Source organism: Gymnodraco acuticeps, unplaced genomic scaffold (genome assembly GCF_902827175.1).
Source record: "Gymnodraco acuticeps unplaced genomic scaffold, fGymAcu1.1, whole genome shotgun sequence".
In the NCBI taxonomy this organism is placed as follows: domain Eukaryota; kingdom Metazoa; phylum Chordata; class Actinopteri; order Perciformes; family Bathydraconidae; genus Gymnodraco; species Gymnodraco acuticeps.
In genome coordinates, this window is record NW_022990558.1 from 3233674 (window position 1) to 3250847 (window position 17174).

The window sequence follows — 17174 nt, forward strand, 5'->3', positions numbered from 1 at the left end:
ATTAAAATGTGTTTGAATTTAATTTTGTAATAACAATGTTTTTGTTGCGCTATATGTTTACGCTTATAATGTTTTTGTAAAGCACTTTTAATTGCCTTTCTTTCTGGGCCAATGTTGCTCATGACTGAGAGACAACATGAGCAATTTGTCTTTTGACATGGTTGATAATTGTCCCAGTCATAGGTTAAGCATGAAACATGTCAGCTTTAACCCCCAGGTCAACTTCAACTTGTTGACTGGTTTTGCTACACACCTGTTTCATTAGTTTGGCGAGAGCAGACTCAATATGTGCCACTCTGACCTCCTGCCTGTCCAGAGCTGAGGGGTCGGCACCATTCTCTGAGAGCAGAACACCTGAGGATTACATATAACAGGCAAAAGACAAATAAGCACATATTATATGATATATATTACATTAATACGAACACAATTATGATTTAATACAAAATAGACATAGAGGGAACAATCAGAGGGAAATATTGTACTTTTTAATCAAGAAAGGAGGGGAGGGGTTGGGCGAGAAATTGTAATTCCATATATATATATACCTTGCTTTAGTCCCTGGTTCTGGAGGTGTGTGTTGTCCGGAACTAAAGGAGCCAGATTCTCTTTACCCGTGGCTTCCAGCTGCTCCTCTAAGTGTCTGCATCGAGCCTTCAGGAGAGACACCTGATCCAGCCTGCCTGTGGACATTTTCAAAAGAATACTATAAATGTGTGACCTTAGATTAGTGTAATGCAAGTCAAAAAAAAGAAGAAAAAAGACTGACTTATTTCAAACAAGCAATCTACACCTAAGCTCACCGGAGACTAAATTCTGTGTTTCCAAGAAGCAGGTTTGAGGAAGACCCACTTTTCAGCTTAAAAGAGTCTTAGCTAGATTTCATGGAAAATGAGTGCTATTTAAAGAACACATATGTATGGAACCACTGTAACTGAGGTTAGTTTACTTCTAAAGCGTAAACTTAACACGTTCCGGTGGCACAGTAATCTGATTTGAAATCAGTATACAGAATTAACATCATTGTGAACAAGGTTACACGTTTACCTGCCTCAGTTAGATATTGTGTCAATGTATATTTGTCACATAACTTAAGTTTACAATCACTGTAGGAGCCATATGTTAAAATGTATAGTTTGATATATTTGAATATTATAATCCTTTGTTGTTAGTGCTATTATATCATTTATTTGAACCAGGGCATAGACGACCGCAGCTGTTTGTGATTACGAGACGTTATAGCCGACGGCAGCTGCTGGTGATTGTGTGAGAAGGAGAAAGAAGCAAAGAGCAACATCGTTTTTGACCTGAGAAAATATGTGTTTGTATTTGATACCTTTTGTTTAAGTAAAGAGTCAAACAAACCATCCTGAGACGTATCTTGTCCGAGTCAAGCTTATTTGCTATCTGTGAATTGAATTTTGGATTACTGGAACTACAATCACTCACCACCTGTTGTCAAAGATTCTATTTGAGTTCGCATGTGAAATAGACTACGTTTCTTATATGCATGATATCAAGTGTGTTGTTAGACCTGTTTCAAAAGTGAAATGACATACAAATGTGTGAAAGAAAATGTTTCTCTAATCTACTTGTATCTACTACTGATTTAAAAACCCAGGCTTGTCTTTAAATAATGCACTTTTTATTCATAGTTGCAAAAATGGAAGTAAATATTTGTTATACATAACGCATAAGGTAGCAACATTAACTTTATGTAAACTGTTCAGATTGAGTCCTTCGTCAAGAGTTTCTTCTACTGAAGTGGTGTCAGATCGTCATGGTGCTCTCAGATCACAACGGTCATCCTGAAGCATCCTTAAGACCACTCCTGCTCAGCAAACACGTCCTCCTCTGATGGTTTCTCGTACTGCCTTGAGAGCCAGGAACACACATCCAACACCAGTTTCAGGACTGATCATCAGGTCACTGAGATGATACCTGTAATACATGGCAAAAATCATTGTTGCAGCCAATGACATGTTTTGTTATTGTTTCGAACACTGGATGGCATAATGGTGCAACAGGGTATTTAAGTGACCTCACCAGTACAGGTGTGAGTGACTGATTGTGACCGTGTTGCATACACATACTATTTTGGTTGTAAATAAACGGTATTTGAGGCAATAACTTCGTCGTCATTGAAGAGCACTCAAGTCCAACTAATTAATCACAGTTTAACAATCCCTCAGTGATATTAAGTGGCAATAGTCACAACATTATAACCGAGGGATTGCTAAACTGTGACTACAGTCACCACTAGTTACCACTATAGTAGTATCATACTCAAGTACAATTTTGAGGCACTTGTATCTTAACTGAATAATTTTTTTTATTGTATGCTATATCTTCTTCTACCTTTTGAAAACATATATTGTACTTTTTACTTCTCTACATTTATCTGTCAGCCTTAGTTCTATTTCGTATATGGCTTCGCCCTCTAAGGCTATCGCTATTGGGTTATCCCTCTGCGCAGCACTGAAACACTTGTAGTCCACGCCCACCCGCAAGGTGGGCCCCACCCTCGGGCTCCCTTCCGGTATAAATAGGAAGGAGGCCTGGCAATCTGCTCCCTCTTTTCTTCAGCAAACCAGCACAGTTACTGAAGCACAGCCTACCTGGGATCAGAGCACGCATACGCGGCTCTAAACCAGCAGGTAGCATGCACACACTGCGCTCGTCTCCCCTCGGGCGACAGGAAGCGGAGAGCGGACGCTCTTGCTGCTGTGGCCGAGGAGGACGATTGGCCCGTCCAGGCTTACGAGCCCGCGGACGGGGCCTCGTGTCCCTGGGGCCGAGTGCCGGGCAGGAGTCCGAGGAAAAACGGGAACTCCTGTTGAAAGAGGCTATTTCCAGGGTTCCCCAAGAGGAAGAAAATCAGGGCCAGCTGCCTCCAATCTGTTGATTAGTAGGCAGCAGGGTTCGCTGCAGAGGCCTGGTGGTTATGACTTTTCGGTTATTAAACCACAGACCTCGCGGCATTCCTCTGTCCGAGATACGCCTCCTACACACGGTCATAATAAATCCACGAGCACCGTTATAACGCCTCGTGTGGACAGCATACACACACCTCTCATCCTCTGGGCGTGTACGCGCCTCATGATGAGAGACGGAGTGAAATGCAGCGTGTGGAAACTCCCTCGCAGCCCTTTTGCCTCACAGGCAGCGGCGGCGATGGCATGGCACGTCACCATGACGACCATTACGGCACATCACAGAGAAGCCTCTCCCCCCAGCAGTTCCATGGGATACAAGAAACACCGTCTTCTTGCCTAAGGTCATCACAACTCTTTTAGGTCAAGAGTGATCACCCTGGCTGGCTTATTCCCCCCTCCTTACAGGTCGGAGGAAGATGCCACGTCTCATCTCCTCTGTCCTGTGCGCGCGCTGTCCTGCTATGTGGCGCGCACGGCGGCCTGGCGCCGTTCTCAGCGCCTGTTTGTGCACTATAGAGAGCGCTCGATCGGGCAACCTCTGTCTGCACAACGGCTGTCACACTGGCTGTGTGAGGCTGTGTCACAGGCATATGTCTCCTCTGGGGTGGAGCCCCCGGAGAGTATCAAGGCACACTCAACCAGAGGACTTTCCTCCTCCACGGTGTTGCACGGAGGAATGTCAGTGGAAGATATTTGCACGGCTGCATCTTGGTCTTCCCCCTGTTCATTTATTCAATTTTATTTGAGGGAGGTCTCCCATTCCTCTCTGACGCTCCCTGTACTGGGTGTCCTGTCGGAGTGAGTGACGTCAGGGATCCAGCGGTGCGCCTCTCTCCTGCCTCTCGGCACGCGGAGAGCGGCCCTTTTCCCCTTGTATGAGAGGGATGTTCCCTTTACTCTGACACACTTCGTACGGAGTGCCTGGTCAGAGTGAGTGACGTCAGGGATCCAGCTGTGCGCTCTCCTACCTGTCTGACACGCAGAGAGCTGCTGTTCCCCCTCTATGATCGCAGGACAAGGTGGGACCTTCGTCTCTACTTTCTCACAGCGGCCGGTATGTATTGTTCCCAGCCTTCACCCCGTCGGGAAGATAGGCATGTTTTGCTATGTTCCAGGGACGGGGATGTGCCATTACGCATGGCACAACAGGCAGGGGGTGTTATTGAGCAGGTGTGTCTGTGCTTCTAGTGCCGGGCGGACCCAGTGGGGCGCAGACTACATCATGCTTCGCCCTTAACCCAATAGCGATAGCCTTAGAGGGCGAAGCCATATACGAAATAGAACTGAGGTTACCTACTGTAACCCAGCTTCTATGAGTAAATGGTGCAGCCCTCTAAGCGCTGGGCCCCACTGGCTCTACGAATAGCTGAAGAAAAGTTATTTGTATGGGAGCAGATTGCCGGGCCTCCTTCCTATTTATACCGGAAGGAGGCCCGAGGGTGGGGCCCACCTAGCGGGTGGGCGTGGACTACAAGTGTTTCAGTGCTGCGCGGGGGCGCAGAGGGATTACCCAATAGCGATAGCCTTAGAGGGCTGCGCCATTTACTCATAGAAGCTGGGTTACAGTAGGTAACCTCAGTTACTTAACATGTTCAGATAATTAGCTAATCAAAAATATATTTCAACTTATAAATAAATATTGACATATAATTATAGCTTATAATATTTAGCAGCAGTATATAAAGTACTTTTATTGTTGCTACTTACGTATATTTTGATGTCAATTATTTTGTACTTTTAATCAGGTAAGATTTTGAATGCGGTATTTATACTTTTACTCAAGTATAAATCTCAGTACTTCTTACACCACTGGTTATTTTGTATTATCTATTAAACAATGTGAATGTACACACAGGCAGTTTTCACATTGAACACAGGTTAGAGCCTTAACGTAGTGAGTGCATATAAGGAAGCACTAACATGGATATACAACAAGCTTTTCTGGTGCAATAAAAGGTATAACAATAACTCAAGGAACACACTCTCGGATAGGAAAGAAAATACCATCAATTAACAGTGAAACATTAGAATGGCAAAACTTACATGTTCCAAGTTTGAAGTTGAGTCAGTCGAAATCGATCCATCTTGAGCCTCAGTTTGGAAGTCAATCCTGAATTATTCCGTGGTGGGAAAGGGGTTACCAGTTGTTGTTGTTGTTGTTGTTGTTGTTGTTGTTGTTGTTGTTGTTGTTGTTGTTGTTGTTGACACAACTCATTCTAAAATACATGTTATCCACTGGGTCTTCACATCCTCACATAACGGGAGTGCATAAAGACTGGTTCTTGCAGCGAACAACAGATCAACAGTAGTCTGATTTGCTCGTACCATATTACATGGCCAGCGATGAAATTACAACGGCAGTCAGAAAGATTTATTAGGTACTCTGTGGTCGGAAATGGTCACCCAGATAGAGGTAGTGCTATGTTACAGTGAGCTCCATGGCACGACATATACAGATGCAATTCTGACTAGTTACACATTTTCAAATAGAAATGTCAGTGCTCAACCTGAAGCTCTACTGTTTAAAACAACAGACAATGTCAGAAATCTTGGTGTAGTTCTGGACCTAAAAAGAAAAAAAACCCAGATCCACAGAATTACAAAATCAGCATATGACCACCGAAAAACTAAAATGTCTCAACAGGAACCTAGAGAAACGTATTCATGCCTTTGTCTTAAGCAGGCTTGATTTCTGCAACAGTGTATTTGCAGGGCTCTGTAAAAAATCAACCAGACAACTCATTCAGAACGCTGCCGCCTGAGTCCTGAAAAAAGCTAAAAGAATATAATATCCCTGTTGTTCCAGAAGACTCAGATCATAGGGGGCACGCCTACTCATCATTCCAAGTTTCCAGGACTAAATGCACATTTTTTATGCTCCGCAAATCTGGAATACACTTCCATAACATCTGAGGTCTGCCCCAAATCTGAGTTCTTTTAAACCAAGGCTAAAAACCTTTCTGTTTACCAATATTTAACACCATTTTGTTATTACGCTCCTGCAACTCACAGCATCTACTGTGTTAACAATGACAATGACTCTTTTATGACTTAATTTTATTTACTTTGTTTTTCTTTTGTGTGAAGCACTTTGAATGGCCTTTGTGTATGAAATGTGCTATATTAATTAGAAATAAAAACTAACCGTAACCTTTTTTTTAACATTTACTCTTGACACACTCAAGACACATTTATGTTGAAAAGCCTTGTAAAGTGTTATTTATGTTATACAACTTTAAAATAGGCAGGAACTAGACATCTTTGTGAAACGGGCTGATGTAGACATTCATCTAATTCTAAAGTCTGATATGAATCGTCGTCCAAGCCTGTCTTTGTTAAACTTGCCCCTGGAGCTGAACAATACAAAATGTCAGCGTAGCTTTTCACAGTATGCACAGTAATGAGAGAAGAAAAGTGTTGTTTTTGTAAATGTTTCTGTAAAAGAGTACTCTCCGTACCTGTGTCAGTGGATTGCCCCGTTGGTCCAGTGGCCACCTGATTGTCAGTTGTAGGAGCGAGGGAGGGGGGGGCAGGGGCTCCTGGATGTTTAACTGGAAGGGGAGTGGAGGCCTGTGGCTGTGGATGGGGAAGGAGATGAATGAGACCCTCCATGTCCTTCCTCATCTGGGTAATCACGGCCCGCAGACTGCTGTTCTGCTGCTGTAGACGATGGATCTCTTCTGATGCCAGAGAGCCGCCCTGTGGTGTGACACCCTGGGGGGAATAAACACACGTGAGAGTTGTGTACAGTATAATGTCTGTATGATCCTGTAACAAGTTGCTTTGCTGCATTTATTAAGAATTGTTTAGAAATGAGATAAGCCTCCCTTTTATTTGTCTTAAAGTTTGAATCCTGTACATATGCTGGCTGAGAAGGATTCAAATGGAACAACCAAAGTGTCTGCAGAAAAGTGGAGTGAATATGGTAAATACAATTTTGAATGTGCACAGATAACTCTGATATCCAGGTCAGGAAAAGTCATTCAGAGGCTCTAGGAGGACAATAACTGACAACTGAATAATTCATGGTCGATTGTGGATGGCGCCAACCTGGTGCTGACACCTTTTTAGGGCCAGTATCCCATGGTGACGATGAACCCAGTATTTTTGAAGGTCTCGTACAGATCACGTACAATGTGTTGGAGACAAAGTGTTACATAGTGATATCACTATGTTCCGGAAGTAAACAAAGAAGTCCAACAGAGGCGTTTCAGGTGGAAAGAAACTCCTGGGATATTAGCCTTTGCAGACCATTTAGAGAAAATCATATAGAACACACTACAGGAAAGGGAAAGCATAATAGGGCCTCTTTAAAAGGTGCATTATTTGATCCATCAGGGATTTGTTATCCCTGATCCCTGATCCAATAATCTTGAATTGGTACAATTAGTACAAATATGCCAAATACTTTTCACAAATGTCCTCTGATACATGGTGACCCTCTTTAAAACTGAATTTGTTCATTGCTGTATCCATTAGATTCCTTTATTCATTTTGATTGTATTTTTTATCATTTTAGCAGTCATTAGTTATTAATTATCCTTGCATTTTCAAATAGATGCTTATGTGATTTGTGAATATGAAGCATTCAGGCAAATGTTCACAATTGAAGAACTTGTAGGAACCTTCTGAATTGAGGTCCTTCAACAGTGTCCTTTATCAGGAAGCTTTGAGCACCTGATGGATTACGCTTTTCAGACATGTGTCAGTCACAGAGATGATACCTCCATTACAAATAACATGTGAAACATGCTACACACATATAGAGGTGTACAGTATGTTCCCATTATAAATATTTTCTTATCATGGTGTAACCAAGTATTGAGTGTTGTATTAAATCTGGCAAATGAAATGTGTGAACACACTCACACAAAGTTGGAACATGCAGCCTAATGTCTAAGACCACCAACATATCATGCCATGCTATGAAGAATCTCATTCCAGGCATTAAGCTTAAGTGTTATCGGAGACATTTGATACATTTTCCTCTCCATTTTCCATCATACCTCAGGATGCTGGAGGAAAAGGCCAAAGGCTATAAAAAAGGACAGCTCTAAATGCACTCTTATGAGAACTTAGTGGGGCATGAGCTGGATGCATATCAACAATCACATGGTATATAGAGTGTTGAGGGAATGAGTCCTGAAACCAGGAATGAGTTCGCATTTTATCATTTCTACGCTCCTTAGTTTTAAAGTCAATTATCTTTGAATTAGTTTTTGATTAGATTATGAGACCGTACCTACAGGGTAACTTGGAGAGGGTCTGAGTCCGACCCTTGTCAATTAACTACAGGGGTCCCTCAGGGCTCTGTTCTTGGTCCCCTCCTCTTCTCCCTGTACACAAACTCGCTTGGATCAGTCATTAGCCCGCATGGTTTTTCTTACCACTGCTACGCTGACGACACCCAATTAATTCTGTCCTTTCCCCGCTCAGAGACCCAGGTCGTCGCACGCATCTCTGCTTGTCTAGCTGACATCTCTCAGTGGATGTCTGCTCATCACCTCAAGCTCAACCTTGACAAGACTGAGCTGCTCTTCCTTCCGGGAAAAGATTGTCCCACTCTTGACCTGACTATCAACATCGGCACCTGTGTTGTTTCCCCGACTCAGACTGCAAGGAATCTGGGTGTGACCCTAGATAACAACCTGTCCTTCACTGCAAACATCGCTGCTACAACCCGTTGCTGCAGATACACGCTTTACAACATCAGGAGGATGCGTCCCCAGCTGACACAGAAAGCGACGCAGGTTCTGGTCCAGGCTCTCGTCATCTCACGCCTAGACTACTGCAACTCCCTCCTGGCTGGTCTACCTGCATGTGCCATCCGACCTCTGCAGTTCATCCAGAATGCAGCGGCTCGTCTGGTCTTCAACCTTCCTAAATTTTCCCACACCACTCCGCTCCTCCGATCCCTTCACTGGCTTCCGATAACTGCTAGAATCCACTTCAAGACACTGGTACTTGCTTACCATGCTGCGAATGGATCTGGCCCTTCGTACATCCAGGACATGGTTAAACTGTACACCCCAGCACGTGCACTACGCTCTGCATCAGCCAAACGACTCGCTGCACCCTCGCTGCGAGGGGGACCCAAGTTCCCATCAGCAAAAACACGTGGGTTTGCTATCCTGGCTCCAAGATGCTGGAATGAGCTCCCCATTGACATCAGGACAGCAGATAGCTTGCACATCTTCCGGCGCAGACTGAAAACTCATCTCTTTCGACTCCACTTCGAGCGTTAGAATTATTAACAAAGCACTTATATACTAATAAAGGACTGGCTTACCTAAAGCCAGTTGAGTAGCACTTGAAATGTTTGGCTCTATGAAACCTGATGTACTTATATGATTCTGTTTTCTTCAAGGTTGTGTCTTCCTGGTCCAATGTACTTATTGTAAGTCGCTTTGGATAAAAGCGTCAGCTAAATGCAATGTAATGTAATGTAATTTACACGTATTGTTTTACGACATAAAATACTTCAGCAAAAAGCTTTTACAGTACATTTCATAAAAGTGGCGATTGCTAACAAGTGGCTAAATTAGACTTCTAAAAATCCTCACACCGAACATTAGCCACATATAGCTTAACCAGACCCGGCGCTATCCAGGACTTTTGCCATTATGTCTAGGCCATTGATGTATATTAAGAGAAAGTGTAGGCCCTTATTTTACATTTAAGCCGAAGTGAAGAAAAGAAACATAATGTGTGGGAATGTGATAAAGTGGTAACCTTACAACTCATCAGAAAAAGTGAAGATCTAGTCAAAATAAACAATGTAAAGATTTAGGTATACTGCCGGGTCTGAGTTTAGCGGGGGTGTTGTGAAGTCATGCGACCATGATGTAGTTTGTTTATAGCCTAATGTTAGCTTTTTACTTCTGAATTATGCATTTACGCTTAAATTATCATACAAGTGGTGTAACTACAGTATGTGGAGAATATCCTGCTGAACAACACATGTACATTTCATTAACGTTTGTTTGCCTCAGATCTCATTTAACGCAATATTCTAAAATCCAATGAAAAGATCCCATTGCTTTTGATCAATGCAGCCATTGCCATGCTAATTTCCAGGTTAGGCCTACAAAAACATGTCACGCTGCATGACTATAGGTGTATGGGATCATATTTGACCCTCGTGTTGATGGCAATAGGTCAAATCCTCTTAAAGTAACTGCCATTATCCAGAGAGCTACAGCATGTGCTCCCCAGTACTAGTTTCATGGAAGCAGCGAGAAATACTGCAATAATAAACCGTTTTGATGTGCCGCATTTGTTTGTGGTTTTAGAAAGGTTTTTTGTACGAAAGCTGTTATTGCTCCTTGAGGGAAGGCATTCTGCAACGGCTGAAGGAAGGTTTCATGAAAAGTAAGCCTACAGAGAACATAGAATGTGCTGTTTGTTGTTCCCGGGAACCACTCTTTGGCAAGGCAAGGCAAGGCAAGTTTATTTATATAGCACTTTTCAACACAAGGCAATTCAAAGTGCTTTACAAAAAATGAAAGACATTAAGAAAATGGCATTTAACATTAAAAAGAAAAGCTAATAAAATAAACATTAAAAGAAAAAATACATGGATAAAAGTTACAGTGCAGTCTAAGATATGAATAGTTCAATTAAAAGCAGCGACAAAAAGAAAAGTCTTCAGCCTGGATTTAAAAGTAGTCAGAGTTGCAGCGGACCTGCAGGTTTCTGGGAGTTTGTTCCAGATATTTGGAGCATAATAACTGAACGCTGCTTCTCCATGTTTAGTTCTGACTCTGGGGACAGAAAGCTGACCAGTCCCTGAAGACCTGAGAGATCTGGATGGTTCATAATTTAGCAGGAGGTCAGAAATGTATTTTGGGCCTAAACCATTCAGTGCTTTATAAACCAGCAGCAGTATTTTGAAATCTATTCTTTGACACACAGGAAGCCAGTGTAAAGACTTCAGAACTGGAGTGATGTGATCCACTTTCTTAGTGTTAGTGAGGACTCGAGCAGCAGCGTTCTGAATCAGCTGCAGATTTCTGATAGATTTTTTAGTGAGACCTGTGAAGACACCATTACAGTAGTCGAGTCTACTGAAGATAAAAGCATGGACAAGTTTTTCCAAATCCTGCTGTGACATTCGTCTTTTAATCCTAGATATATTCTTTAGATGATAGTAGGCTGATTTAGTAACTGTTTTAATGTGACTGTTGAAACTCAGGTCAGAGTCCATGACTACACCTAGATTTCTGGCTTTATCTGTTGTTTTGAACATTGCAGACTGAAGCTCAGCGCTAACTTTTATACGTTCTGACTTGGCTCCAAAAACCATTACCTCAGTTTTATCTTTGTTTAATTGGAGAAAGTTCTGACACATCCAGTCATTGATTTGTTCAATGCACTTACTCAGTGTTTGAATTGGAGCATAGTCTCCTGGTGAAATTGTTACGTAAATGTGTGTGTCATCTGCATAGCTATGGTAACTTATTTTGTTGTTTTTCATTATCTGAGCCAGTGGTAGCATGTAGATGTTAAAGAGAAGAGGCCCCAAGATGGAGCCTTGAGGAACCCCACATGTCATATTTGTCAACTCAGATGTGTATTTACCTATAGAAACAAAGTTGTTTCTGTCCTTTAAGTAGGATTCAAACCAATTTAGAACTGTTTCCGAAAGTCCCACCCAGTTCTCCAGTCGGTCTAGTAATATGCTGTGGTCAACAGTGTCAAACGCAGCACTGAGATCTAATAATACTAACACTGAAGTTCTGCCACTGTCTGTGTTTAAGTGGATGTCATTAAAGACCTTTACAAGAGCAGTCTCAGTGCTGTGGTTTGGACGAAAGCCTGACTGGAACACATCGAAACAGTTATTTAAATGCAAGAAATTACTCAACTGTTGAAAAACAACTTTTTCAATGATTTTACATAGAAATGGCAGGTTTGATATGGGCCTGTAATTGTTCATTACTGAAGCATCTAGATTATTCTTTTTTAAGAGCGGTTTAATGACAGCAGTTTTCAGTGCCTGTGGAAAAATACCTGAGTGAAGAGATTTGTTTACTATATGAAGTAGATCTGAGGCCATGCAAAGCAAAACATCTTTGAAAAATCCTGTTGGAATAATATCAAGGCAGCAAGAGGAGGATTTCAGAAGTTGAATAATGTCCTCTAGGTTTTTATCATTCATCTGATGGAATTGTGTCATGATGTCTGAATTGATGTTAGGTGGACACAGAGACAACACATTTGCTGTCCCTGATGCAGAGGCACTGACTGCTTGTCTGATTTTCTGAATTTTGTCAGTGAAGAAGGCAAAATCATTGCATGCCCTGGTGGATAGAAATTCAGAGGCTACTGACACTGGGGGGTTAGTTAGTCTGTCGACGGTAGCAAATAAGGCACGTGCGTTGTTTTTGTTTTTGGTAATGATGTCAGAGAAGAACGATTGTCGTGCGTTTTTCAATTCCAAATTATAAAGGCCAAGTCTCTCTTTATAGATTTCAAAGTGAACCTGGAGATTTGTTTTTCGCCACCTGCGTTCAGCTTTTCGACATTCTCTTTTTTCTGTTTTCACGGTCATGGCCTTTCTCCATGGAGATATTTTCTTGGCAGACACTTCCTTTACCTTAGTTGGAGCAATGGCATCTATAACATTTTTAATTTTTGAATTAAAATGATCTACTAGCTCATTTACTGAGATGTTGGCAGGGGCAAGTGTGGAACAAAAATTCTGAGTAAACATTTCCCTAGTATTTTCAGTTAAATATCGCTTTGTGGTTACCTCTTTTTGAACATTTTTGTGAACAGAAATAGAGCTCTCAAAGAAAACACAGGAATGATCAGAGAGTGCAACATCAGTCACCACAACCTTAGAGATATTCAGACCCTTTGAGATAATTAAGTCCAGAGTGTGCCCCTTATTGTGCGTGGGCTCCGTCACATGCTGAGTCAGTCCATAGCTATCAAGAACACAAAACAGTTATTTAGCCCCTCTGTCCTGGGGGTTGTCAACATGGATGTTAAAATCACCAACAATGACTAGACGGTCAAAGTCAATACACACTATAGACAGCAGTTCAGTAAAGTCATCAAAAAAGCTTGCACAGTATTTGGGTGGTCTATAGATATTTAGGAACAGAGCTCGAGAGGAGCATTTCAGCTGAAGGGCCACATATTCAAAATAATCAAAGTTTCCACAAGATGTCTTCCTGCATTGAATGGAATCATTGAACAGAATAGCAACTCCACCCCCTTTCTTATGCATTATTTCCTGACTCATAAAACTAAAGTTGGGAGGGGTTGATTCGATAAGAACAGCTGCACTGTTATTTTGTTCAATCCAAGTTTCTGTTAAAAACATAAAATCGAGATTGTGTTTAGTGATAAAATCATTGATTAAAAATGTTTTTCCTGCCAAAGACCTGACATTTAATAAAGCTAGTTTAAGTTTGTTAAACACACTATCAGTCATGTTTTTTGTAACAAGCTGTGGCTGACATGGAATCAATGCTAAATTAGATAAACTCACACAAACGTTTGAGCGCTTCCTGTTTCTATGATTCACCACTCTTAATCTATTACCTATCAACACAGATATCGGCAAAGCTATAGGCAGGCAGGGCCCCGACATGTCCTGGAAAGAGTTGAGAGTGCCATACGCCCTTGAGCCTGGACCCATCACATATCAGTAAGAGTTTGTTGTGTTTTGTACACACACATCCTTATCAGGCTTCAGAGACTGCAGATGCTTTCTTGAAGGGAAGGGAGGTGGTTGACCAGGGGGGGAGGTGGTTGACGTAGGCGCGGTGATGAAGACGGGGGAGATGGTGCGCGTCTCTGCAGTGATTTTGGTGGCCGTTGAGGAGCGGGGGTAAAGGACATGCCAGCGTGTTGTACACACACATCCCTATCAGGCTTTGAAGGGGAGGGAGGACCCACCACCCTGCTCCTCTCATCATAGGAGGGCAGGGTGAGGGCTACACTGTAGGAAGGGGGGTTTGTAAATCTGCTTCCATCTTCCTTGTATTGTTGTGGTTTTGATGATTGTGGTAGGCATGGTGATGAAGCCGGGGGAGATGGTGCGCATCTCTGCTTCGGTGATTTTGGTGGGCGTCGTTGAGGGGCGGGGGTAAAGGACATGCTGCCAACCCTGCGTGTCCCCGTCATGCGGTCATCGAACTCCAGGGGGGTGGGCGAGGGTGAAAGGGTGAGCGGAGAGTAGAGAGAGCTGGGGGATGAATGAAGAGTATCCTCAAAGGCGTTGACAGGGGGGGTGACGGGCAGTGGAGACTCCTCCATTTGTGTCATAGGTCTCCCATAATCAGAACATTCCTCAGGCGGGTGCAGTGATACTTCTTCAGGGTTTTCTGCGTGATGTGTTGTTTCTTTCTCCTGTTTTGATTCCTCTTGCCGCTTGTCCTTGGCAGAGGGAACAGATTGATGATGCAGGCAGTGGAATATGTTAGAGATAAACAATTTCACTCCTGACTTGTTCAGACAAACTCCATTTGCCTTAAAAAGATGTCTGCGATCCCAGAACAAGTTAAAGTTGTCAATAAAATGAACAGAACGGTCAGTACAGACAGTTGAAAGCCAGGTGTTCAGTGCAAACAATCTGCTGAATCTCTCCACTCCTCTTCTGACTGGCGGTAGAAGGGCCACTGATGAACACCTCTGCATTTAGAGAGCTGACAGTTTCCAACAAACATTTAAAGTCTTCTACTTTGGTATTGAAGTAGCAGGATAGATGAGCAAATAACAAAAGGGCCCGCTTCACCTCCATGTCAAATAGCCAGTCAGGACTATGTTCTTTGACTTTGTGCCTGACAAAAGTGAGAGTTATCTTCATTTATAGGCTATTTGTTTTCTTGTTAAATTTTAAGGTCACTCACCGATGAATTCTAAAGAAAATATGATCTTCTGTAATTCTTTATTTATCCCTCTTATTATACCAACAACTGGGGCAAGCCGTTTTAAATAGGGAGCATTGTAGTGGGGGCATCAGGGTGTCAGGTGTGACTGTGGTGCAATGGCAAATGGTTCACATGGCTCATGGGTCAGGTCGGGGGGGGCCCTTTAGCAGAATGTAGATTGGGACCCCAGGGAACTCGGGCCTGGCTCTGTTGGCAATGTCACAGCGGCTGGATTCTGTCTCATCTTACGGGTGAGTGCAGAGGTGACACTCAGGCCTGAGGATAGTATAAGAGGGAAGGTCATGAAGTGGAAGGACTTACTCCTGATCATTTTTGGGAAATCTGTCAAAGAATATGATATAGCTTTGGAACTACTATAGTCTAGTCCAAAAACACTTGAGGAGAATATCCAAAACAAAACCCTGAAATCAACCAGAGTGTTTTTTTATTTTAAAATGATTGAAAACTGAGATCAGTCTTTAAGTAAATGAAAAATATGATGAAACAGTTATAACAGTCTGATTAGCACTGCTCATGACAAGTCAACTCAACTTTATTTTCAAAACCATATTTATTGGTAATCAGCAATCCCATCTTTATCTCTATGATGCAGATCATGCTTTGTGGCCGCTGCCTCTAGCCGCTTCTCGGTAAATTGGTCGACCATGATATTTAATTTTTTTGTATTTTTCTTATTTAGTCAAGACAACATACCAAAGAGCACTTCCTGCTGTTGTGAGGAAGCCATCACTTTCAAAACATGCATACTTCTTCTTCTACCAAATGGATTGGGGTCTTGATCAGGTGATGTGCCCGTGACGCCAGACTGATGCCGACTAAGGATTAATGATCAGTAGGCTGATGTTTTCATCTGGCCAGCCCTGGGCTTTTGCTTTGGATAATGTGTGAGTAATGTTCTATTATTTATCATGAAAGTGTTAAGGGGGAGGATATTCTCACCTGCAGTGCCTGGTCTCTCTCTGTTTTTACACACCGTAGTAAGACACTCAAGTCCTGCAGATCTTGTTCTTTCTCATGTAGATCTGCTTTAGCCTGATAGAGAACAACATCAAACTTTAGTACAGATATAATTACAGACTACATTATCAAACAAGCGGCCGAGATGGGTTTTCTCCGCAGGGTGGCTGGTGTCTCCCTTAGGGATAAGGTGAGAAGTTCGGTCATCAGGGAGGGACTCGGAGTTGAGCCGCTCCTCCTTCGCGTCGAAAGGAGCCAGTTGAGGTGGTTCGGGCACCTAGTTAGGATGCCACCTGGGCACCTCCCTAGGGAGGTGTTCCAGGCACGTCCAGCTGGGAAGAGACCAAGGGGTAGACCTAGGACCAGGTGGAGGGATTATATCTCTTCGCTGGCCTGGGAGCGCCTTGGGATCCCCCAGTCAGAGCTGGTTGATGTCGCCAGGGAAAAGAAAGTTTGGGGCTCTCTGCTGGAACTGCTACCCCCGCGATCCGACCACGGATAAGCGGGAGAAGATGGATGGATTATCAAACCAGCATAACAACAAAGCTGGTTTCATTTCTTCATCAAGAGGCTGTCACAGAGCGGCAAGGATCCTTCATCTGGGAAGCACAGTGTCTTACCTGCAGTGTGTGTCAGCAGTAAGGTGTGACTGTCCTCCTTTTGCATTATTCATTTGAGGAGGATTTAGTCACCAATGGAAGTCATGTGATAGCCTGATTATTTTTAGACTAACAATCAGCAAGAGCCAGTTTTATGAGGAAAATGCCAAAAATACATGTTTTTACATAAATACTGTTTTTTTACCAGTATTTAATGGACACACCACTATACTGGTGTTTGAAAGAAGAGACAGTTTATTTTATCTGCTTAAGTCTATAGATTTGCTAAAGCAAACAATAATGTTGCTAGCTAGCTACCTAGCTAATAGTGGCAATAGTCACTTCCTGTAAGGGCACAGCCACCGTTTGTCACACTATATATTCACAAACTGCGCAAGTGTACGACATGCTGTGTATTAAGGGAAATATCTGAGTTGAGACACAGCATTAGAACAGACAGCAGGTAAACTCTACTATATATATGCACCAGTAAATCCACATAGAAAGGGGTGCAAAGCTTGGGTTGTGTTATGTATAGGAAGCTTACCTGGTCTCTAGCCTGGGTCAGCTCTTGTATTAGCTGTTCATTAGCAAGGTAGTGTTGGGCCTTCATATCTTCACAGCGTCTCTGCCACTCCAGCTCAACCTGGACTTTCTTCTGTTCTAGCGCCTTCTCTCTCTGCAAACCAGCACCCAGCTGCTGCTTGTACCTGATTACACGGACAGACAAGGTTAAAAAGGACTACATTCCTTCATTCCTACCTGTCTAGTCCTGT

General features: G+C 42.8%; 1 protein-coding gene across 5 annotated transcripts in view; it reads right to left on the reverse strand.

Moving 5' to 3' along the window:
- Nucleotides 1-17174, reverse strand: part of ccdc57 (coiled-coil domain containing 57) — a 47749-nt gene that overhangs the window by 6470 nt on the left and 24105 nt on the right. For 4 of the 5 annotated variants that reach the window (XM_034227566.1, XM_034227565.1, XM_034227568.1 and 1 more), the window contains 5 exons: nucleotides 16946-17108; nucleotides 15782-15874; nucleotides 6395-6650; nucleotides 549-683; nucleotides 254-354 (listed from right to left, as the gene is read on the reverse strand). In XM_034227566.1, coding sequence (XP_034083457.1) covers nucleotides 254-354; nucleotides 549-683; nucleotides 6395-6650; nucleotides 15782-15874; nucleotides 16946-17108 — 748 coding nt within the window. The remainder of the gene's footprint in view (nucleotides 1-253; nucleotides 355-548; nucleotides 684-6394; nucleotides 6651-15781; nucleotides 15875-16945; nucleotides 17109-17174) is intronic. The other variant, XM_034227567.1, reaches the window with a different exon arrangement.